We start from the raw sequence: 26,019 nt of genomic DNA, 5'->3' as shown, positions 1-26,019 counted from the left end.
TGTGTGTGTGTGTGTGTGTGTGTGTGTGTGTGTGTGTGTGTGTGTGTGTGTGTGTGTGTGTGTGTGTGTGTGTGTGTGTGTGTGTGTGTGTGTGTGTGTGTGTGTGTGTGTGTGTGTGTGTGTGCATTTACCTAGTTGTATTTACCTAGTTGTATTTTACGGGAAGGGGAGCTACGCTTGTGAGGTCCCGTCTTCATATCTCATTTTATCTAAACTATTTTTAGATTTATGTATTGTTTTCGCACACACCACTTTCTCATCTAACTTGTTCCAATTATCTACGTATTACTCTGTGAGGAAAGCTGTTCTTTTTCAGATCTCTTCTATAGCTGTCTTTCTTGATTTTCTTTCCGTGTGTGTGTGTGTGTGTGTGTGTGTGTGTGTGTGTGTGTGTGTGTGTGTGTGTGTGTGTGTGTGTGTGTGTGTGTGTGTGTGTGTGTGTGTGTGTGTGTGTGTGTGTTTGAAATAATTTCAGTATCGCTGCGCTGTGGGTTGTTATTCCAACTCTCGTGGGCGGGGAGTTGGGTGTGTGTACGTGTAAGGTCACAGCATTACCCATAGATCGGTCATATACGAGCTCTGAGCTCTCTTTCGGGAGGGAAATAGCTGTTGATCACAAGTCCGACACACACACAGTGGGGGGGGGGGGAAGAGCATGTAAATCATAAAGAACACTGAGACAAAGAAAACTCCCCCTTTAAAAAGGCTTGACTATAAAGAAATATAAACACATTCAATACAGACATCTTAACTTTAACATTGGCATTTTTTGTATAGAAAATTAAAATTTTTCTTTCCTGATCTAGAAAAATGTAATTCTTATATGCAATTGTAAAAGAAATACTCATTTCTCAATCTTTGTTTTCATATACGACAGTTCCATTTTCATCCATCGAAGTTTCCACCTTCGTTTATCAAGTTTACTGTAAACAAAACAACATACAGTATACACATCGTTTGACAGTATTGTAAAGGTATTGTTGATACTTTATTTGCTAAATTTTGTATAATTTGGAGCGCATAAATAGAAAATAATAATTACTAATGGTGTTAATAATATATTTGTAGTTTATAGAAGACCTATCGGTATAAGTAACTATACTACAATAAGGGACCCCAATCATACAATGGAAATAAGCTACTTATTTGGCTTTTTTCAGTTATCCCTAGCATGATATTATATTGTTACCTGTGACTTAGTCTACATCCTTTACATATGGTGATTATTTCCTTTGTGTTGGTCATGGCTTGAATTGCTTGAAAATTATTTTATACTGGAATAAAATCAAATTAAGCTATTACAGTATAAGAGTATTACTGTAACTATTACAAGAAATTATAACATCCACAACAGTCAGTGTTTATTTAAGCAAATATAATCAAGTAATTGGATAGGGCATAGCATTTTCAGTTTCTAGAATCCATTAAACTTTGGGTGCAAGCGTAAGTGTAAATCTAAGATGTACTAGTCTATTGGCAACTTTTTAGTTTTATATAAGTCTTGGTATTCAAGTCTTATAATAAGACTTGAATACCAATGGAAATCATATTTTTATAAAATTTAATATTTATGCATTTCAGGGAATTGAATGCTAAATACTTAAAATAGGGAGATCCATAATTTTCTAGTTCTTCCAAACTTTGTTGTTGGACAATTCTATTTGCACTGTGTAGTGATTTTAGGTTGATCCTGTATTTTCACTGTCATCTGTAAAACTTACCAGGCAATTGGTATGTATTTTTGGTATTATTTTAGTTGTGCACACCTATGCCATATGTCATTAGAAAATTAGATATTAATTTTCTAAATTATAATACATGAACGTAATATGCGATTTTCTTGGCGGAAATAAAAAACAAAAAACCTTGCTACATGCAAATTTACTAATGAATGAAGACACTAGGATATGGTATGGATGCCATGCCAGTCCAATCACTATCAGATGACAGCTTTCACGTTGTGGACCAGGTGTTCTCCAACTCCAGGTGACATTAATAAGCGCTGTTACAAAGACAATAGGGCTTCCTTGGACTTTATGAGAGAACACGGGGTTCTGCCATCATCTGTTAATTGCCCGAGGTACAATAACAATCAGGCCTTCTGCATCTGTGACAATGATGGCCCAGGTGATCTTTAGAATTTTAGGTACCAAATTACTAAATATTGGTTAGGTTAGGTAGATTAGGTTAAGTTAGGTTAGGTCAGGTTAGAATAGCCTAATTTATCATCCTTTCATTTCTTCGACCTCAACACCTATCAAAACAAACATGGCATATTATGTTGATCTATTACAATTTACAAAATTATTAATTTATTTTCTATTGCTATATCACGTAGGTGTGGACAACTAAAATTTTACCATATTTTTATTTTCCCTTCCCATATGCAAGGTTTACACACTGGGGGGGATTACTGGTTAAGTCATCCAGCTACCAACCAGGCGCGGATACAAGGGGGTGCCCAGGGGTCCCCCCCAACACCCCGAGTATGGTACACTCATCTCGAGTTTGATTCTCCTTGGATAAACACTTTTTAGTGCGAATTTATGATTTGAATTATATTTGTGAATTATATATGATTTTACATTCAATTATGAGCAAAACAGACTTAGGTTTCTGGACCAATCTCCAAGCCAACAGCATTATTCTTGGGGTTAAAATATCGGCGTGTTTCAAGTATTGGTTATCGCTTATTGGTTCGCCCCCCCCCCCCTCCCAAATAACATTCTTGGATCCGCGCCTAATACCAACTTGTCCCATTACGAACCCTGCCTTCTACCAACTTCTTCCACTTGCCGGTATGCAGGTTCCAGATGACTATAAAAGAGGGTAGATTTGTTAAATCTTTAGACATGCACACCTACATGATTTAGCATTAGAAAATTGAATATTAATTATGTAGAATATTATACATCATGATATATGTTTTTCTTGGTGGAATTCAATAACAGAAAAAGTTGTTAAAAGTGATACACCAATGAACAGAGCTGATTTAGTTGCTTGAGATGCCATATTTGTTTTGATAGATGTGGAGGTCACAGAAATTAAAGTATAATAAATTAATCTATTCTAACCTAACCTACCTAATCTAACCTGCATTTAGTAATGTGGTACCTATAATTCTATAATTCATAGCCATTGTCGTCTTTGACATCTGAATCCATCAAAACAAAGATGGTGTCTCCTTTCATTTGTGTATTGTTCTTGGCAACTTTTTCTGTTATTGATTTCTGCCATCAAAGATAGATGGACAAAATATCTGGAGGAGAATAATATACTGAACCCGAGGCAATTTGGATTCAGACAAGGAAGATCATGTACCACTAATTTAATTTGTTTCTATTCAAGATCGATAGATATATTGCAAGAAAGGGATGGCTGGGCAGACTGTGCCTTCCTGGACTTACAAAAGGCATTTGATAAGGTACCACACAGAAAATCTTTATATAAACTGGAAACAATAGGAGGCATACATGGAAAACTATTGAATTGGTTTGGATGGAGGACTTCCTACATGGAAGAAAAATGAGAGTGGTGCTCAGAGATAAATATTCAAAATAGGAAGAAATGAGTAGTGGCATCCCACAGGGGTCAGTACTAGCTCCGATAATGTTTGCTATATATGTAAATGACATGGACGAAGGCATCGAAAGTTACATGAACTGCTTTGTGGATGACGCAAAATTATTAAAGAGAATAAACTCCGAAATAGACTGTGACTCATTACAAAGTGATCAGAACAAAGTCTCAGAGTGGAGCAAGAGTAGGAGGTAGAATTCAACATTAAAAAGTACAGTATAATTGAATTTGGAAAAGGCAAGAAGAGAATATCAGGACAGTATAAAATTGACGGAAAAGAAGTAAAGAAAGTAGATTCTGAAATGGACCTAGGAGTAATCATCACCAAAGACATGTCACCAGATAAACATATAAATAAAATAGTTGGAGAAACATACAATTTGTTGAGATCAATAAAGGTGGCCTTTAAATACCTGGATAAGGAAATGATTAAGAAAATATTACAAACACTGATAAGGCCAAAACTGGAATATGCAGCACTGATATGGTCACCCAGTACAAAAAAGAATATAAGAAAATTAGAAAGAATACAAAGAGCAATGACAAAGATGGCCCCAACACTTTCAAACCTGACATATGAACAAAGACTGGCTGAACTGGAATTGCCAACCCTGGAACAAAGAAGAGAATGAGGGGACCTACTAACCATCTACAGAATTATGAAAGGAAAAGAACACCTTGATAGAGACATGCAATGAAACTCAAAAATGATAACTACAGAAGAGACTTAAAAAGAACAGCTTCCCACACAGAGTGATAGATATATGGAACAAATTGCATGAAAAAATAGTGTGTGCAAACACTATACAAGAATTTAAGAACAAACTTGTTCTTGTAAGATACAAAAACGGATCACCACGAGCATAGCTCCCCTTCCCGTATACAACTAGGTAAATACAAGCAAACCTCCAGACTAACAACATGTAAAATTTGAGCACCTGAGAAACAAGTTAAAAGTGGAACGTCTCAACAGTGTCGCATTAGCAGGATGCCTAGGTTGTGTTAAATGGGAAGGGGAGTGCTAGTGGATACCCGAGATGGTTAAATTACAGCGTAAATAGTGAGTATTGAAGCAAAATGGAAGAAAAGGATGACAGGCCAGAGAAGCCCAATGGTAGTGGTGCATAGAGTCATAACTTAAACACAGACTAGAGTGAAAGATATTGTGGATGCAGTAAAAGAGAGGAAGTGGAATTGGGCAGGTAAGTTAGCGCGAACAACTGATGAGCAATGGAGCAAGTGTGTTACTGAGTGGATGCCACAAGATGGGAAGCATGGAAGAGGGAGGCCAGACTAAAGGTGGAGAGAAAAGATAGAGAAGTTTGCAGGAGTGATGTGGCAGGGGTTGGCATGGTCATGTGAGTCATGGAATGCTGTGAAAGAGGCCTTTGTTCAGCAGTGGACTCAGGATGGCTGATTTCATTTGATTTGATTGAGCTTGGGCTATATCACCTAAATTATTCCACATATATATCTATATGGAAAACTGTATTTTTCACACCCTTTTGACATGTGAGCCTTCTTAATTTACTTTTATAACCTCTTAAAGCCCTCCCATCTTTAATCAGGAGATCTCTTCTATCAATGCAATCTGTCCCCTTTAGTGATCTGAACACTGTAATCATGTCACCGTTTTCTCTTCAACAATCCTTCTGTCTCTCAGATGACAGGTTGTCTTTTATCAACACTCGCAAGTCTTTCTCCTCTTTTGCTTTTGTAATGTGTTCACTTCCCAAGGAATAGTTTAAGGATAGCCTTTTGCCACTATTGCCAATTTCCAGTACTTTGCATATTTTGGTATTGAACTTAATTTCCCATTCTTGGTTCCATGTAAAAATAGTATCTAGATCTTTTTGTAATATTCTACCATCCTTATTTTTCACTCTTCTCATGATTTTTGTATCATCTGCAAATATGTTGGCATAGCTTGTTTCTCCTTCCGTCATATCATTAACATAGACAAGAAACATTATTGATGCCAGCACAAAATCTTGTGGTACTCCACTCATTACTGCTCTCCAGCTTGACATCTTGTCCTTTACTACTGTCCTCATGTATCTTTCCTTCATAAAGTCTTTAATCCATTCTAATAGTTTGCCTTTCAGTCCTCCAACATACTCCAATTTCCACGAGTCGACTGTGAGGTACTTCATCAAATACCTTCTCTAGGTCCAGGTACACACAATCCACCCACCCCTCTCTCTCTCTTGCAGCGCATCAATCACTCTCGAGTAAAAGCTTAAAAGGTTTGACACACATGACCTTCCAGATCTGAAATTAGACTGACTGACAGAATATTCATCTTTTCAAGATACTTGGTCCATCGATCTTTCACAATCCTTTCACGTGATTTCACTATTGTGCTGGTTAGTGATACTGGCCTATAATTTAGTGATGTTTCCTTGTTTCCACCATTGTGAATTAGCACTATATGTGCCCTTTTCCAATCAAGTAGCACAATGCCTTCTTTCAGTAAACACATAATAAGACTAGATCTTGTCCATTAGTTGTTCCCTACATTCTTTAAGTATCCAGTTTGAGATCCTGCCAGGTCCTGAAGCTTTTGTCACATCTAATGATCCCAGGAGATTGACCACTTTTCCCAGTGAGCATGATGTTTATCATTATTATTTTTACTGAACTACTTTGCCTTTACATTTGTTTTCTTTTATAACCATTGTTTTAAGGTTCAAGCACCATTAAAAATGCATTAGCTTTCCCAACATAATTTGGCACTACCAAGTTTCACTGTGAAAGACTACCATTTTTGTTATTCTTACAGGTGTTGATACATTGTTTCGAGATGTCAACACATTATTTTTAGATAGTTTTTATATGCAGTAGTTGTGCTCCAGTATCTTACAAAATCATTGAATGTTATTAACCCCTTCCACATGATGACACCTACATAAGCATCATGAGGAGAGAGTGGGTATACTGTATGAAGATGCCTGCATCGGCATAGTGATTACAGTCGTACCTCGGTACTCGACCGCCTCTATACTCGACCAAATCGGTGCTCGACCAAAAAATTCGAGTAGAAAATGCATCGGACCTCGAACAGATTTTCGGTACTCGACTAGCTCGAACAGCGGGTAAGCGTCAGTTCGACTCAGACCGCCAGCGGAGTAAGACGTACGCAGTTTGTTCGAGTATTTCTTCCCAGATTTAAACTTTTTCGTGTTGCTCTAGCCCTTAATAATGGGTCCAAAGAAAGACAGTGATAAGGGGAAAATTGGTTTCGGTGTTCGAACAAATCGGTGCTCGACCACCACCTCAGAACGGATTATGGTCGAGTACCGAGGTACGACTGTATATTTATTTTGTAGTTGTAGCTGAGTGACCCCAATATTCTGTGAACTGGCTTGATCATATTTTCTGTGGTTATTAATATTCAGAGTGAAAGAGATCGAGTAAAACAGCTATAACTTTATATTTTATAATGCTAGTATTGAAATGCATCATAGAATCATCATACATCAGGCAGCTGATGCTTCCCACAAGAATTTGACTAGTATTGAAGAGATTAAGAAATCGATGTCATCCTGGATTTTTATTGAAACAATTTGAGGGACAGGAAATTTCCTTATTTAATGCTGCCAAGTTTAACCTGCTATGGTGTGAACCACAAGTTCCTTGCCCATGTGTACCATGGTTATTATTATTAATAGTTACTGACAATTTATTTTTGAGACCTATTTTCTAAGGAAAAATAGATCTCATAAGACAGCATTTCCCAACCTGTGGTGCTGAAATAAATTATAGGGGTTGCTGGGAAGAGATGCATACAAGCATTTTCCTTTATCATTCTAGCAATAAGATGTTAGTTCAGGGGTACTGGACTGCTTAGACCTGACTACAGGGGGTGCTAGGATTGGAAAAATTTGGGAAACATCATAAAAGCAATACATATACCATAGATAGTGAGTGTGACTACTATCCAAAAACCTACATGTACCAGCAAATTGGAAGTGAGTATTAAAAGAGAAAGACTGCAGGAAAAGGATAGCTTTAAGTACTTGGGTGCAAATGTGGAGGGGAAACGAAGGAGTGGAGGTGGAGGTAGAATGTAGATTGAGAGAAGCGAGTAAATGCCTTGGGGGTTAAAAAGTGTAATGAGAAATAGACATTTGGGAATGTATACTAAGAAGAGATTGTATGAAGGGGTTATTGTGCTGACAGCACTGTATGGGGCAGAAACATGGAACATAGGAAAAGAAAAGTTTAAATGTGTTTGAGATGAAATACCCATACCCAAGAAGTATGGTAGGGGTTACTAGGTAGGATAGAGTGAGAAACGAAGAGAGTGGGGGTGGAAAGGGAGTTGAGAGATAGGGTTGATGAAAGAGTATTGGGATGGTTTGGACACATGGAAAGAATGAGTGAAGAAAGATTAGTAAAAGAGGTGTGGAAGGCAGAGGTGGAGGGAGTGACCAAGGATGAAATGGATGGGGTAAAAGGGTCACTGGGAAAGAGGGGAATACCTGTTAAGGAAGGAAGGGAGAAGACAAAAGATAGGGGTGAGTGGAGAATGGTTGTGTATAGATGATGATGTGATGCATGGGAGTGGGTGAGGGATGGGGGGGTGAAGGAATATGTGTGAATGGTATTTTGATTCAGCCTGAAGATTTCTCCCCTTCTCTTTTTCTGCACAAGGGGACGGAGAGGGGGGGTTGCCAATTAAATGAAGCAAACTTGCTGTGGATGTACTGTGTCTCGCTGCATTACTTCTGACCCAGGGCAATGGGCAAGATGTAGGGATGACCCGTCATCCAGAAGAAGCCAAGAAAAAAGGGATGGTGTATGTGACCAGTGTATATTGGGATGAAATGGGTGGGAGTGAATTTATTCCTTTGAGTTTGGCTACCTCCCTTGTAAGGGGGAAGAAGCCCTTAGTATGTATTTATTTATTTTTATTTATTTATTTTATTTTATTTATTTATTTATTTATTCATTTCAGACCATGGTCACCCCAGTTCCTGAACTGCCTATCAAGGTAAAAAAGATGAAAGAAAAGAAGACTAAGAAAAACAAAAAGGAAAGGAAGAAAAAGAAACATAAGAGAAAGAAAAAGGAGGTATGAGAAATGATGTTTTGTTTCTTTTGTAAATTACCATTAGATTTATCTTTTCATATAGTGAATGTAGGGGGACAAAATGTACAAAATAGATCAGATGACCGTAATCGACCAGATGTCCGTGATGGGGGAAATGTTCATTTTGATAGGAGAAATGTTAATGAGGCATTGAATGTCAATGAAGGACCAAATAATAATAATATAGAGCAAGGCATAGATAAAAAACAAAATGATAATATAAGACATGATATTGAAATTCAAAATGTGTCAAAAAGAAATAATCACGAGTTTCTTAAAACTATGTACTTTAATGCTCGTAGTATTAGGAACAAATTTCAATAAATACAGGCGTATGTCAAAAGCGAAAATCTCGATATGATAGGAATAACTGAGACATGGTTAAATGGTACAGAGTTCGAAGCTGAATTTAATATTGTGGGATTTAAACACTTTCATCAGGATAAAAACCACAAGAAAGGTGGGGGTGTTCTATTGTACATTAAAAACAATGTTCATGCTTGTGTTTTAGAGAAAGTGAAACAGGATGCATATGACAGTTTGTGGGTTGAGTTAACCCAAACAAATGGACAAAAAATGAATATAGGTGTAATATATAGGCCAAAGACATTATCATTAGCAGACGACAAACTGTTATTTCAAGAACTGTCTAGTTTCTGCAACCGGGATTTATTGATAATGGGTGATTTCAATTTTACTGACATTGATTGGATGACCCTTGAACATGGCCATATAGGTAGTCACTTGATTGATTTTCTTGGTGACAATTACTTAATTCAGCATGTAAAAGAGCCCACAAGATATGGAAACTTACTCGATTTATTGATCACTAGCCGCGAAAGCATGGTAACTGATGTAGAAGTCGGTGAATCTGTTGCAAATAGCGATCACAACTTAGTCAGATTCAAACTCCTAAACAATTTTAGAATAGATACTTGTGCTTCTAAAATACCCGATTTCAGTAAAGCTCAGTTCACAGAACTACGTCAGGAGCTTCAGCTTACAGATTGGGAGGCAGAATTAAACGAAAGGCCTGTAGATCAGATGTGGGAAATATTTCAAAATACACTCACTAAGATGATTCAAACTTACATTCCTTTTAAGGACAGACGTCCCCCAAATCAGGCTCGCCCAAAGTGGCTCGACAAAGAAACTGAAAAAAGTATTGCTAAAAAGAGACAGGCTTATAAGAAATATAAGTGCTCGGGTGCATCTAATGACTATGAAAGTTATGTATCAATACAGAGAGATTTAAAAAAGACAATTAGAAAAAGAAAACGACAATACGAAATGAACATCGCTGATAAATCCAAAGAGAATCCCAAAGAATTCTATAGTTACATTAGAGATAAAAAGGTTGTTAGGAATCACATTGGTCCACTATTATCTGCTGACGGTCAACTTGAATATTCAAATGAAGGAATGTGTAATATCTTAAACAATTATTTTAGCTCGGTATTCATAAACGAAACACCTCAAAGTGAATTCCAAACTGAAACCTGTGAAAAGTCTGGGGTAAACTTACTCACTACGGTAAATATAACAAAAGAAAAAATTAAAAGGTGTATAGACAAACTCAAAGTTAATAAAACACCAGGGCCTGACGGTTGGCATCCAAGAATCTTAAAGGAAATGAAAAATGAGATTGTTGTTCCATTAGAAATTATTTTCAAGAAATCCATCATATCCGGAGATGTCCCAAGAGAATGGAAGCTAGCTAACGTTACTCCCATATTAAAAAAAGGTGACAAAAAGAAACCAAATAACTATAGGCCTATAAGTTTGACTTCGATCGTAGGAAAAATAATGGAAACTATCATCAGAGATGATATCGAATATCATTTAGAAAGTAACCGTTTGATAAATGATAGCCAGCATGGTTTCAGACGGAAACGTTCTTGCGTGACTAACTTACTCGAATTCTACAACACAGTTATCTCGAATTATGACAAAAGAAACAATATAGATTTAATATATCTAGACTTTGCAAAAGCTTTTGATACCGTCCCACACGAAAGACTACTTACTAAATTAGCTTTGCATGGAATAAGTGGTAGCCTATTAGGTTGGACTAGTAATTGGTTGAAAGGTCGAAAACAGAGAGTCGTTTTAAATGGAAAAACTTCTGGATGGAAAAGTGTTGCAAGTGGAGTTCCTCAGGGTTCTGTTCTTGGGCCACTTCTATTCATAGTATATATAAATGATATAGACCATGGACTAAAATCTACTGTTTCCAAATTTGCTGATGATACAAAACTGTGCGGAGTGGCAAATGATCACTCAAACCAATTAGATATTCAAGAAGATTTAGATCAATTACAGCAATGGTCTGAAAAGTGGCTAATGAAATTTAACACAAGTAAATGCAAGGTAATGCACATAGGTAAAAATAACAGTAAGTACGATTACAAGTTATTTGGAAATTCGTTAACAAAAGTGGATAGTGAAAAAGATCTCGGCGTAATTATCAGTAACGACCTCAAATCATCCAAGCAGTGTATTTCAGCCTCTGAGAAAGCAAATAAGATTCTGGGATTGATTGCATGATCTTTTGATTTCAAAAGTCCATCACTCATTAACAAGCTATATAAATCGTTAGTTTGTCCACATTTGGAATATGCTGTTTCCGTATGGTCACCGAATCTCATGAAAGACATTGACAGACTGGAAAAAGTACAACGGCGAGCCACAAAACTGATTCCAAATATCAAAAATAAATCATACTAAAATCGACTTAAGCACATGAATCTGTTTTCCCTAAAAAAGCGTAGACTCAGAGGTGACTTGATACAGGTCTTTAAGATTTTAAAGGGAATTGACAACATCAAAAGTGACCAAATTTTCACATTGAATGAGAATCAGACAAGAAACAATGGTCTCAAACTGTCCGGAAATAGATTCAATTTGGAAGTAGGTAGAAACAACTTTGCCAACCGTGTAGTTAATGAATGGAATAAACTTCCTGCACAGGTAGTGCAATGTAGTTCAGTTCGAAGCTTTAAGAATCATTTAGATAAATACCTAAGTAAGATGCTGTAATGATTATGATTTATGTTATATTATTTGTTTTTGTTTTGTTATAATTTGTCTGTCTGATTTTCATTTATTATTAGTTATATGTCAATTTATAATCATTTACTATTTACCTGTTTGTTATTCAACTATACCTATGCATTTATTTGTGTATTTTATTTGTTATTTTTACATTATTATAGTTTTAATTTATTATTAATATGATTTTTTTTTTTTTTTTTTTTTTTTTTTTTTTTTTAATCCAACCTAGATATGGATCAAAAGGTCTCCTGTCGGTATGCTCCTCCTTTGTAATGTAATACAGTGTGAATAAACAAATAAATGTTGGAATACTTACTTCTGCTCCCAGGTAGGCCTTCAGCCTGTCAGTCGGGCACACTTCTCCAGATTGTCCTCTCAAAGTTTCCTTCTTCCCTCAAATCCTCTAGTTTTCCTAATCCATGTAGGAATACTGACAGTGAGAAATCATCTATATATGGTCATGTGTGATATTATGATAGCAAAGTAGTTTATTGTTAACAAGTTTTTGACATGGATTTCTCTGCCTCTTTTGGTTCAGCACCAGTTCAGCCACCAGAGGTGGCGGGAGAGTAGGGAGTAGTTATGTGTGAATGATATTTTGATGCAGCCCAAAGGGATTTCTCCCAATCTTCTCTATTTTCTGCATGAGGGGACAGAGAGGGAGGTCACTGATTAAGTGAAGCAGCCTTGTTATGGATGTACTGTGTCTTGATGCATTGCTTCTGATCTAGGTCAGTGGTTGGGGAACAGGGATGAGGAAAGGGTGGTGGATGGGAGTGAGATTGGGTGCATGTCTTTTGACTTGGCTACCTCCCTTAAGTTTCTACAGTTCTGATTGTTCTTTGTGGTATATAATACTGGTGCTAAATCAAGAGGCAGAGAAATCCATGTCAAAAACTATTTATCGACCTATATACAAGGGCTTTTTCATCCTTAAAGGGTGAAAAAGCCCTTGTATATAGGTCGATAAATAGTTTTTGACATGGATTTCCCTGCCTCTTGATTTAGCACCAGTATTATATACCACAAGAACAATCAGAACAGTAGAAATTTAATTCTTAATTACTTTATTTCTGTTGTTGGGATGTTTTTAATGAGCACTCTAAATACTGAGATTAATTACTGAAGGAGTACTGGTGAGATGAAGTAAATAGCGTGGCAGTGGCCACAGTTGTTGTTGTCATCATTCCCTCTGGCCAAGCAGTCCCACCTCCCTGAGGAACACCATGGGTGGAACGGGGTTTTTCCACAAATCTCTCATAGAATATATATTGTGTTGTTGGGAAGCATGATTGTGTACAATGCAGTCTTCCATGATGTGTTGTATAGTATGGGGTGCAGTCGTCCAGCCTCTTCTGTTAGCTTAGAAGGGGTGGATAGTGGCTGTACCACATTCAGGCCAGGTGGATGGATATCAAGGGGTCTGGCATGCAGCGATATATTGTCTTCCAGGTTGTTGATAGAACAGTGAGCAATATGATTATTGATATGCTTCTGGATGCTGGTGGTTGTGGAGAGTGTGTTTGTATATGATAGAAGTACTTGGGTGTTGTCTTGATGTTTCTTGGGATGTGTGGATGATCTGCTATGTAGTGTAGTGGGTATCCTGTGTTGGTGTGCCTCTCACGTCTTGGTGATCCTTGATTTTGAGGGCTTTCATTTCATGGTGTAAATGATCTGTAGATGTTGTATTTGTGCAGCCTGTAATTGTCTTTATGGCTTTGTTTTTCATGGTTTGTAGGGTGCTGTGGTGTGTCTTAGTGAAATTAGGGGCACATGCGGGCTCACATATTTCATCACTGAGCATATGCATTGTTTATATACTGTAGTTTTTTTTTTTTTTTTCAAATGTTGCTCCTGCAATTGATTTAAGTGCATTAAGTCTAGGCATGCATGTTTCCTTAAGTGACCAGAGTAAAGGTCTGTCAAGTAGGCAAGGGATTAAGATAATGATAACCTGTATGTGTGGTTAGTTTGCTCACTGGCTGAGCAAGGTAGAGCATTGCTATTTGGAGTAGAGATCAGGAGTGGAGGCAGATTAATCCCTGCCTGACAGCAAGCATACAGATGGCCTATTACATTAAATTTCCTGTTTCAGAAAGATGATGTCAATTCGTGTGTGTATATGTGTGGCACCATCCTAGGCTTTTCTTGAGATGATGGATGGTTTCATATTCTAGTAGAACTGATCAATTATTATCAAACCATAATGTACACTCTCTCTTTGGTTTTCCAGGAGTTTGGATTTGATAGTGATAATGATGACCTGGATTTGTCCAAGGAGCTTCGCCCTCTTGCTGATTTCGCTGATGACCCAGATGAACTCCTCAACCAAATTTTCTCCACAATTAAGGGCTCCAAGTTGACCAATATGTTGCCACCAGTTCTCCGGGTAAATTTGGAAATTATTATTACTCTTGTTGTTGTTGTTGTTGTTGTTGTTGTTGTTATTATTATTATTTATTATTATTATTATTTTAATTTTTATTATAATATTAATTATTTTATTATTATTAATAATTATAATAATAATAATAATTATATATATATATATATATATATATATATATATATATATATATTTTTTTTTTTTTTTATGCAGCCTAAAGGGACTTCTCTCCATCTTTTTTGCATGAGGGGATTAAGAGGAGGTCACTTATTAAGTGAAGCAGCCTTGCTGTGGATGTGTTGTGTCTTCTTGCATTGCTTCTGACCCAGGGCAGTGGGCAGGATTCAGGGATGACATGTCATCCATGAAGAGCTAAGATGAAAGTGAAGAAAGGGTAGTGGATTGGAGTGAAATGGGTGGGGGGTGGGTACTTGCCTTTTGACTTGGCTACCTCCCATGTAAGGGAGAAAAAGCCCTTGGTATATAAATAGATATTATTATTATTATTATTGGTCTAGAGATTGTGTGGCAGCCCCTCAGGGCTGCACCTCCAGCTGGAAGTGAAAGTGTTGATGGGTTTTGAAGTTAAGTAGGGGGGGGGGGATGATTCTCTCTGACATGCATCCTGTAGGAGCCACCTGCAGATCAATGTGTGTTAAAGAGGATAGTCTATCTATATACCAAGGGCTTTTCTCCCCTTACCAGTGAGGTAGCCAAAGTCATAAGGTAGCATATACCCACTCGTTTCATTTCATTCCAGGGATGTGTTATGTCACCTTGGCTGTTCAATTTGGTATGAGAGATAAACTCAAGGGTAATGGGCTGGGGGTTGGGAGATGGTTAAAGAAAAGTAAGTCAGTTGTTGTTTGCTGACAACACTGTGCTTGTAGCAGGAACAGAGGAGGGATTAACCCCTTCCATACGGTGCCGCACACGTAGGCGTCATGAGGAGCAAGTGGATTCGCGACGCTGCCATATCGGCGTCTTGATTATATTTATTGTAGTCGCCCCTGTGTTTTTACATTCTCCCAAATGCGCCCTGAATCCCATTCTCTGTGGTTTTCAAAATTCGCGGGTGAAAGAGAGAACGATCGATATAAGCGGCGACTATATTTTATGATGCGAATATTATTACGTGACGTCATACGGCTGGCATTGGCTGCTGCCCGCGAGATTTAAGTCCCGTACTGAAGTGGTTAAGGAAGTTAGTGATGTAGCTTAGAAAAGTGTGTGAAAGAAGGTAGTTGAAGATAAATGTGGGTAAAAGTAAGGTGATGAGATCTACAAGGGGAGAGGATGGCAGCAAATTAGAAGTGAGTATTGAGGGAGAGAGACTGGAGGAACTGCATAGCTTTAGATACTTGGGTGCGAATGTGGCAGGAAAGGGAGGAGTGGAGGTGGAAGTAGAATGTAGGTTGAGAGAAGCAACTAAATGCCTTTGGGAATTAAAAAATGTAATGAGAAATAAGTATTTGGGAATGGATGCTAAGAGGAGATTATATGAAGGGGATTGTGCCAACAGCACTGTATGGGGCAGAAACATGGAGTATAAGAGAGAAAGAGTGAAAGAATTTAAATGTGTGAGATGAAATGCCTAAGAGGTATGGAAGGGGTTACTAGATTGGATAGAGTGACAAATGAGGAGGTGAGGAGGAGAGCAGGAGTGGAAAGAGTTGGGAGATAGAGTTGATGAAAGATTATTGGGATGGTTTGAGCACATGGAAAGAATGAGTGAAGAAAGATTGGTAAAAGAGGTGTGGAAGGCAGATGTGGAGGAAGTGAAAATGAGGGGGTAACCAAGGATGAGATGGATGGGGTAAAAGGGGCATTGGGAAAGAGGGTAATGTCTGTTGAGGAAGGGAGAAGGCAGAAGATGAGGGTGAGTGGAAAATGGTTGTGTATGGATGATGCTGTGATGCATGGAAGGGAGTGGGTAGGAGATGGGGAGGTGAGGGAGTATGCGTGAATAATATTTTGACGCAGCCCGAAGGTATTCTCCGTCTTTTTTTTTTTCTGCATGAGGGGATAGAAAGGTGGGGGTCACCAATTAAGTGAAGTGGCCTTGCTGTGTCTTGCTGCATTGCATCTGACCCAGGGCAGTGGGTGAGATGCAAGGATGACCCATCATCCAGGAGGAGCCAAGAAAAGAGGGAGAATGTTGGTGAATGTGAGTGGAGTACGTGGGGATGATATGGGTGGGAGTGGATTTTTGCCTTTGACTTTGGCTACCTCCCTCGTAAGGGGGAAAATACCATTGGTACATGTTTGTATGTATTAATTCTATTTTATTCACTAGATTTTTAATTGCTTCTGACTTGTGCAGTGGGCAGAAGACAGAGATGACCCTTCACCCACCAAGAGCTAAGATGAGCGGGAAACAAGGGTGGTGGACGGGAGTGGAGTGGCTACCTCCCTTATAAGGAGGAAGAAGCCCTTGGTATATAGATAGATTATTAATGTTTTGATTTATGTTTTTCAGAGTTTATCTGTGAAGGAATTGAAGAAATTCTGTTTACATGAACTGGAGGGAATGAGTCACAAGCGGATTGTTTGCATCATCAATGGTTGGTAGTCTATCACTGTGTCATCTGCTGCATGGTTCTTTTTTATTTAATTCATCTTTTATCTTTTTAACTTCTTTTCCTCCTCCTCTTCCTTCCTTTCTCTCTTTATGTCTAATGGATTTCTGCTCTTCCTGACTCAATAGTAATGGTTACCTGATTTTTTTATGCTCACTGGCAGAGCAGATTAGAGTGTCCGTCCTTGCAATAGAGGTCGAGGTGATGGTGGTTTGAACCCTGCTGCCATCAAGTTGGACCAAGGGCATGGCTCATTAAATTCCACACTACAAAGCCTGTAAGGGGCACCATCTTCCCAATGAGGCCCCAGGGGCAACAGCCAGCCACCAAAGTGAGCCAGAGAACAGGGTTGGAAAGAGAGCTGTCTAATAGGGTTTTTTGAGGTCATTTTGGCCACTTGTTTCAATGTGGCCACCATCTCACCTACAGGTCGAGGGCCACGAGGCCTCCTGAAAAATTCACTTTGACACCCCATGTTGTTTTTGTGGTGGTACACAAATGAAAGACAAACTGTTTAAACCCATATTTCAGGGTATTTATTTCTCCCAAGTCACACCGTAATCTTACATTGATAATCTCGGAGCCTTAACTGATGCTCCTTGAACCTACCCCTGCATCCCTAGGTCTAATAGAGACCCCTATAGAGACACATTGGAACTAATTTCCTTGTTACATATCTTAATAATAATAGTTTTAAACAAGGATTGTGTATTACATAATTACCTTTAAATGTTCATAAGTAAACTACATGCTTAAATTTATTATGATACTTGTTTTATCTATCTTTGAATCGAGATTAAATGTTGACAATAAATAGAAATGAGCATAATAGTGTATTTAAGGCAATAGTATTATTGTGTATGGTTCTATATTTAGATATCCAATTGATGGCTTCTATGCCTTAGAACTATGTGGAATGTCTTATCCTTTATAGTGTGGTCAAAAGACATAACACACCTACAGGCCAAAGCCATGGGTGCCAGAGGCAGAAAGGCAAAAATCCACCCATAGCCTGGACTTTGGTTAAGAACATGAGAACATAAGAATGAAGGAGACTGCAAGAGACCTACACTAGACAGCTCCGTATCCATCACCACCTGTCATCCCCATCCATAAAGTTGTCTAATCGTTTCTTAAAACAACTGATAGTTTCAGCACTTACTACATGGGACCCATGCCCTTGGGTCCAGGTTACTCTCATGTACCATATGTGCATGGCTCTCCCTGTGGGGCAAGTTTGGGTCAAATCGCCAAAATCCATAGGTTAGGGTATATAGAAAGAATGTATGAGGAATGATTCACAATAGTGTGAAAAGTAGATACAGATGGAATGAATTTTAAAGGAAGACCAACAATGAGATGGATAGATGGAGTAAAGGGGACATTGGATGTAAGAGAAATGTCTGTCGAGCAAGCAGGAGAGAGGATTTGAGAATATTGAGTGTGGATAAAAGAAGGGGGGAGGATTGTCACATGATGAAGTGGTGGAGGTGAAACAGTTTCTACTATGCTTTGTCTCACTGCATTGCCTTTGACCTGAGTGGTGTGGCAGGAGGGCAACTAATGGGTCATGAATGGGTGAAGGGGGGAGTGCTTTGACTTGGTCACCTCTTTATAAAGAGGAAAAAAAGGGGCTTGTTGTGTTTGTTATTATTATTATTATTATTGAAATAAAAGGCATTAGATGGAAGTGGAATGGGTGGGAGTGGGTGCATGCATTTTAACTTGGCTACTGCCCTCATAAAGGGAAAGAAACCCTTGGTATATAGATAGATTATTATTATTATTATTATTATTATATATACCAAGGGCATTATTGTAAGATTATAAGAGATTATTATTATAGAGATAAGATTATTATAAGAGGTGTGGAAGGCAGAGGTAGAGAAATTGAAGTTGAGGGGATGACCAAGGATGAGATGGATGGCTGGGATGAAAGGGGCATTGGGAAAGAGGGGAATGTCTGTTGAGAAAGGGAGAAGGCAAGAGATGGTGATGAGTGGAGAGTGGCTGTGTATAGATGATACTGGTATGCAAGGAAGGGCGGGGCGGAGGGTAGGGGGTGCTTATGTGTGAATGATATTTTGACACAGCCCAAAGGGATTTCTCCCAGTCTTCTCTTTTTTTGCTTGAGGTGATGGAGAGGGGGGTCATTGATTAAGTGAAACAGGCTTGCTATACATGTACTGTGTCTTTCTACATTGTTTCTGACCCAGGACAGTGGGCAAGATGCAGGGAAGACCCATCATCCATGAGGAGCTAAGATGAGAGGGAGGAAAGGGTGGTGGAGAGGAGGGGAATAGGTAGAAGTAGGTACATAACTTTAACTTGGTTACGTCCTTTATAAGGGGGAAAAAGCTCTTGGTATATAGAAATATAGATGAGATTATTATATAGATTATTATTATTATTGTCTTGGTAATGTGGGTAAAAGTAAGGTGATGAGATGTACAAGGGGAGAGAGTGGCAGCAGACTGGAAGTGAGTATTAAGGGAGAGAGTGGCAGCAGACTTGAAGTGAGTATTAAGGGAGAGAGACTGGAGGAAGTGGATAGTTTTAGATACTTGGGTGCAAATATGGCGGGGAAGGGAGGAGTGGAGGTGGAGGTAGAATGTAGATTGAGAGAAGTGAGTAAATGCCTTGGGGGATTAAAAAGTGTAATGAGAAATAGACATTTGGGAATGGATGCTAAGAGGAGATTGTATGGAGGAGTGATTGTGCTGACAGCACTGTACAGGGGAGAAATATGGAACATAAGAGAGGAGGAGTTTGAATATGTTTGAGATGAGGTGCCTGAGAATTATAAGGGTTACTATGTTGGATAGAGTGAGAAATGAGGAGGTGAGGAGGAGAACAGGGGTGGAAAGGGAGTTGGAAGATAGAGTTGATGAGAGAGGATTGGGATGGTTTGGATACATGGAAAGAATGAGTGAAGAAAGACTAGTAAAAGAGGTGTGGAAGGAGTGAACATGAGGGGGCGACCTAGGATGAGATGGATGAATGTGGTAAAAGGGGATTTGGGGAAGAGGGGAATGTCTGTTGAGGAGGGACGAGAGAGGACAAAAGATAGAGGTGAATGGAGAGTGGTTGTGTATGGATGATGCTGTGATGCATGAGGGGTAGTGGGTGGGGGATGGGGGGTGAGAGAGTATGTATGAGAAATAAATTGACTCAGCCCGAAGGGATTTCTCCCCATTTTCTCCTTTTCTGCATGAGAGAACAGAGAGGGGGGTTGCCAATTAAATGAAGCGGATTTGCTGTGGATGTGCTGTGTCTTGCTGCACTGCTGACCCAGGGCAATGGACAAGATGCAGGGATGATCCATCACCCAGGAGGTGCCAAGATGGGAGGGAGGGAAGAGGGTAGAGGGGAGTGGAGTATGTAAGGGATGGAATGGGTGGGAATGGTTTCTATGCCTCTGTTTTTTGGCTACCTCCCTAGTAAGGGGGAAAGAGCCTTTGGTATATGTATGTATATGATAATATAATAATATACCAAGGAAAAGGGTGAATGGAAATGGAATGGTTGGTAGTAGATATATGCCTTTTAACTTGGCTACCTCCCTTATAAAGGTGAGAAAGCCCTTGGCATATAGACAGATTATAATCTATAATAATTCATTATTATTATAATAATAATGGATGGATGGATGGAGTGAAAGGGGTGTTACGCAAAAGGGGAATGTCTGTTGAGTAAAAGAGAAAGCAGGAGATATGGTTGAGTGGAGAATGGCTGTGTATAATGATTCTGTGATGCAAGGAGGGGATGGGGGGGCAGTAGGGAGTGGTTATGTGTGAATGATAATTTGATGGAACCCAAAGAGATTTTGCCCTATCTTCTCTTTTTCTGTATGAGGTGACGAAGAGAAGGGTCACCGATTAAATGAAGCGGCCTTGCTGTGGATGTGATGTGTCTTGCTACGTTACCTCAGACCTAGGGCAGGAGGAGCTAACATGAGAGGGAGGAAAGGGTGGTGGATGGAAGTGGAGTGGGTATATTCCTTTTGACTTGGCTGCTTCCCTTATAAGGGAGAAAAAGCCCTTGGTATATATAGCTAGATTATTATTATTATTACTGAATACACTCGTTTTTCTTTTTAATAGGAGAAGTTCTGGAAGATTCTTCAGAGGAGGAGGAGGAAGATGAAGATTTAACAGAGAAGACAGAGAAAATAAAGATGGAACAGGAAAAGAATGGGAAAGAGGAAGGAGCAGTCAAGAGGTAAGGCAGACTCCATCTGCATGTTCCCAGGTTTAGGTATTTCTTCAGTTGATTTACCTGTGTAACCCGAACTTCAATAAAATTCAGCTGTGGCCCCAACTTATATAAGGGAGGTAGCCTGCCAGCCAATGCACCCATCCTTCATCCGTCTAACACTCATTTGTTTGCCTTTTTATCTTAAATCTTTGTGGATGAGGTGCCATCCCTGGCCCCTCCAACTTAAGACAGCTAGTATAATTTTTATTGCCTTGAATTCATTTATAGTGGTGGCTTGGATTATATTTTCATCCAGCTGCTGATATACAATGGTAAGTCTCATCTCTTGCTTTTCACAGTAAAAGGAATGGGGAAAAGGCAGCCAAAGATGCTGAGAATGATCCTGAAAGCCTTAAGGATGGGAAGAAGGATGGGAAGACTTCTTTGGATATCCTGGAACTGGAGATGAGGGCCAAGATCATCAAAACCATGTTGGAGCGACAAGGAACCAATGAAGCCAGGACACCTGAAGAAGTCAAGGCTCTCGAGGAGGAAGTGATAGCAGAGGAGAGGAAGAAGATGTTGGCAGAGGCCAAGAGAAAGATGGAGGAAGAAGACTTGAATGAATCCAAGAGGAGTAAGAAGGATGTACCTCAAGATGAGAAGCCTCGACAGCAAAACGTAGGAGAATCTAGTAGGGATGCCAGCAGGAGGAGGAGGAAGCGGAGAAGTGAGTACAGACGGCATGAGTCAAGAGATGAAGGGAGGAAGAAAGAAATGAAAGAGGAGGTCCCCAAGAAGAGGAAGAAGATCACAAGACGCGAATTTGAGGAACGCATGAAGAAGGCAAAACAAAACAGAACATATCGGAGACGTCGCAACTCCGAGGAGGAGGAGGAACAGGAGAAGGCAAGAGAACTAATGGAGGAACAGATGGCAAAGGAGAAAAATGCCGAGAAGATGCATCCAGATGGAGTAACTGGTGAACCCAAGGAACCAACTGAAGAAGGTGAAGCTGTAGATTCAGAAAAGGAAGAGGGAGAGATTGATAGCGAGGAAGAACATGAGGAAGGTTCTTGCAGTCCAAGTGACATCTCCAGTGGGAGTGATTTCAGTTATGATAGCAGGACAGGGAGCAGAAAGAGGAGCTACAGCTATAGTCATAGTAGCAGATCTGACAGTTACAGCAGTAGGAGCAGCCAAAGCTGTAGCAGGAGTCCCTCTCCTGGGCCGAGGAGGCAGCGGCAACGGAGCAGGTCTGGGAGTTACGGAAGTCGAGGGAGAAGGAGCTATCCCAGGCGGGGAGGCAAACTGCCATCCAGGGTAATGAGTCAAGGCATAGTGAGGACTGTGGAAGGAAGAGCCAGTATTAAGAGCAACAAGGATGATGAGGAAGACAACTGGGGCGAAAAATGTGACATTGAGTTCATCGACTCTGGAGACGAGAAGTCTAAGACGGAGTCAAAGGTAGCATCCAGGCTCAAGTTGAAGCCCACCAATCAATTTGAGAAAGTGGGCATCAGTTTTGCAATCCAAAAGAAGCCCTCACACAGCATCACCAACACTCTGGTCCTGGAGGATTATTTACCTCCTGTCAGGTCAGAACTGCCTGCAAGTAATTTGAAATCAACCACAGGTGAGCTAGCCTTGCTGGGCAAGGCCAAAAGAATTAAGAAGCCTGAAGCACCAAAGGGAGAAAACCAAGTTGTGGTCATCTCTGACAGTGATTCTGAAGAAGGGAAAAGACAGTCCGTCGAAGCACCTGAAATGAGCTCAGTAGCAGAAGTGTCGGAAGAAGACATGAGTAAGAAAAATATACAGAAAATAAAAACCACAATCTCGAAGGAGCTGGAAAATGAATTTGTTGCCACAGAAGAAGAGGCAGCCCAAGGCAAAGGCAAGGAGGAGACATTGAGTGAGAATAAAGATGTAGTTGCCAGTGAAACAGAGAATGAGAAAACCTGTGAAAATGAAGAACCTCCCAAAATGGCCACAGATCCGACCTGTGATCTGGACCAAGTAAACGAAAACAAAGAGGCAGTATTAGAAAACAAAACAGAAGATGATCCACAGGTAGCAGAAGAAGCTATGGACAAAACAGAACCAGATGGTGAAGCCAAAGCAGAGAGCATTACAGATGGCGAGATGCAACAAGGAGGAAGTGACATCATACCACCCCCAGCAGAGCAAGAAGGAAGTGAGGCCTGCCCAGAGGAGGCTCAGTCAAAAGAGGAGGAGGACCTGGGTAACAGCGGTAACACAGAAGACGAGCACACACAGGAACTTGTGACAGAAGCTGGAGAGAAGGTCCAGAGCATTATCCCTGTGACAGAAACAGATAGGGCACAAGCAGAAACCAGAGATGAGACCTCAGACAGGTCACCGCCAGTTATACATGAAAAAGATACAGAAGACCAGAGAGAACCTGCAGCAAGCAAAGCAGAGGATACTGTAGGCATGGTGACAAATAAAGGAAATCCTAGTGAAACAACAGGAGAAACCTTGCAGAATGACAGTGGAGGACAGTCTATTGTGCAGCAAGATTCAGAGGCTCTTGATCTCTCAAAGAATTCTGAGAACCAACCCATGGTATGCGATACTGAAGGCCTTGTAGTGAATGCTGAAAGACAACCCTGTACACCAATTTCTGTCATCACTGATCAAGGAAATGATGAGGAAGTAACCACTGACGGACAAGACACAAGTGCAGCCCAACCCAATGACAACAAAGAACAGAAGGATGAGAAAGTGAGGAAACCTAAGATGGCTGCTGTAGACAACCCTGAGGATTTCTACCGTGGAGCTGAAGACCTGGAGTATCCTGAAGAGAGGGAAGAAGATGAAGAGGAGGAACTACAGAAGCTGAGGAATGCACATGTAGAGCCCATCCGGATTGAGTCTGGCCTTGTACGGAGGAGGGTGGTGAAGACAGAGAAGGCCCCACTGGAACCTCCACTAAAGTCATGGCTGGCAAAGGAGAAGAAGAAGAAAGAAAAGAGTGTGGAGATTCTTGCTCTTGAAGGAGTTGGGCTTCTCAAGTCAGCCCTGATGGAGAATCAAGCTTCAGCAAGCAGTGAATCAGCAGTGACGGATGCAGCAAAGAATGAGCCTCCAGAAACTGAAGGCCCTTCAACAGGAGAGAAGAAAGACCTTGCCAAGGATGATGCAGAAACTAAAGTACCTGAAGAAAAAGGGGAAGCCATACTCCAGGATCTGGAACCAGAGGAACTTCAAGACTTTCCTGATGACTTCTCAGTGGAAAGGAGCACCACAAGCGAGGCTAAGAGAGGCAAAGACATGGAAATCATTGGTGTCATTGAGCCTACAGATTCCAGTGGTGGGAACGTTGGGGATTTGGACCTCGGAGGTTCCAGCTGGAGCATGCGATGGCTCCAAAGTGAAAAGGTGCAGAAAGTAGTAACAAACAGCAAAATGCTCAGTCGAGTCCGGAAGAAAATCCAGAGGAAGGAAAAGGAAAAGGATACAAAGACCAACAAACCATCAGTGCCAGACCTGCCCAAGCAGCAGCCCACTCCTGAGATCCCAGTCATTGGGAGCATTGAGGAATATGAACGTCTCTTTGGACTTAAATCAAAGAAGATTGAACCAGCAGCACCTGAGCCGCCTGAGCAGAAGATCATTCCAGTTGCACCAGCGCCATCTGCAATACCAAAACTGGAATCAGACGAGTCGGAGGAGGACAGCGAAGAGGAAGCTTTGTGGTCCAAAATTATGAAAAAATGATGTGGGGGAAGGAGAGGGGGGTTGTCTACTGCCATTGTTAGGCTGCATTTACACCAAGCAAGTCTAAACTGATTCTCATCAAATCCTGCAAATTTTAATAGAAAACTTTGCTTGCAGCATTCTAGATTTCCCTAAGAATGCTTCAACAATGAGCCTAACATTTGTAAAGGTTTAACTCCTCTCAGTCCACCATTCAGTTTCTCAATATATGACACAAAGGTAATGACATTTGAAGATTTGAAAAAGGAAAGATTGTAACTAAAATAATTTTTTCTCAAATTCACAACAGTTGAGAAGAAATGGCCCAGACTCGCTTCCTGTAAATGCAGCTTTAGAATTTTAAACATAAGAGTTGTTCATATTTATAATTGTAAATTGACATTTCATAAGTGTTTTATGAACTTTATGTACCTGCATTTGATGTAGGAGAATTGTACTGAGTCCAAGCTTTGCTGTGGGATTTCATTTGTATATATCATTTAAATAATAAATGTTCTTGTACTAAGAGCATGAAATCTGTATTATATTTGACATATTTTCTACAGTTTTGTGGATTTGTTAGATTGGGAGACACTTTGGATATATGGATGGTTAAAGAAAATGGAGAAAAGTGGGAGGTGAGCCAGCTGTTGTTTGCGGACGACACTGCGCTTGTGGCAGGGTCAGAGGAGGGATTGAGGAAGCTGGTGGCAGAGTTTGGGAGAGTATGTGATAGAAGAAAGCTAAAGATAAATGTGGGTAAAAGTAAGGTGATGAGATGTACAAGGGGTGAAAGTGGCAGTAGACTGGAAGTGAACATTAAGGGAGAGCGACTGGAGGAAGTGGATAGTTTTAGATACTTGGGTGCAAGTGTAGCAGGAAAAGGTGGAGTGAAGGTGGAGGTAGAATTTAGATTGAGAGAAGCGAGTAAATGCCTTGGTGGTTTAAAGAGTGTAATGAGAAATAGACATTTGGGAATGGATGCGAAGAGGAGACTGTATGAAGGAGTGATTGTGCCAACAGCACTGTATGGGGCAGAAACGTGGAACATAAGAGAAGAAGAGAGAAGGAGTTTGAATGTGTTTGAGATGAGGTGTCTGAGAAGTATGGTGGGGGTTACTAGGCTAGATAGAGTGAGAAATGAGGAGGTGAGGAGGAGAACAGGGGTGAAAAAGGATTTGGGAGAGAGGGTTGATAAAAGAATATTAGGATGGTTTGGACACATGGAAAGAATGAGTGAAGAAAGACTAGTAAAAGAGGTATGGAAGGCAGATGTGGAGGGAGTGAACATGAGGGGACGTCCTAGGATGAGGTGGATGGATGGGGTGAAGGGGGCTTTGGGGAAGAGGGGAATGTCTGTTGAGGAAGGAAGGGAGAGGACGGAAGACAGAGGTGAGTGGAGA

At 40.1% G+C, this 26,019-nt stretch overlaps 2 protein-coding genes across 2 annotated transcripts in view; both read left to right on the top strand.

Annotated features, from left to right (window-relative positions):
- Window positions 1–26,019, top strand: part of LOC143021761 (uncharacterized) — a 184,667-nt gene that overhangs the window by 57,940 nt on the left and 100,708 nt on the right. The window lies entirely within an intron of this gene.
- Window positions 872–25,156, top strand: LOC143021758 (uncharacterized). Its single transcript, XM_076179464.1, has 6 exons — window positions 872–974; window positions 8,540–8,656; window positions 13,965–14,120; window positions 16,597–16,681; window positions 20,800–20,917; window positions 21,253–25,156. Exons 2-6 carry the CDS (start codon window positions 8,543–8,545, stop codon window positions 24,635–24,637), a joined length of 3,858 nt encoding a protein of 1,285 aa, XP_076035579.1. The 5' UTR covers window positions 872–974; window positions 8,540–8,542; the 3' UTR covers window positions 24,638–25,156.

This window comes from Oratosquilla oratoria, chromosome 42 (assembly GCF_046742065.1).
Source record: "Oratosquilla oratoria isolate Oo_2021 chromosome 42, ASM4674206v1, whole genome shotgun sequence".
Lineage (NCBI taxonomy): Eukaryota > Metazoa > Arthropoda > Malacostraca > Stomatopoda > Squillidae > Oratosquilla > Oratosquilla oratoria.
The sequence above is the reverse complement of the archived record's forward strand: the minus strand, read 5'-3'. Positions and strand labels throughout refer to the sequence as shown.

Bases quoted from the DNA above. Each gene is read 5' to 3' on its own strand.
- LOC143021758 (XM_076179464.1), top strand. From the start codon at position 8,543: ATGGTCACCCCAGTTCCTGAACTGCCTATCAAGGTAAAAAAGATGAAA. The intron at 16,682-20,799 runs GTTGGTAGTCTA...TCTTTTTAATAG, and splicing joins GATTGTTTGCATCATCAATG to GAGAAGTTCTGGAAGATTCT. The intron at 20,918-21,252 runs GTAAGGCAGACT...TGCTTTTCACAG, and splicing joins GAGGAAGGAGCAGTCAAGAG to TAAAAGGAATGGGGAAAAGG.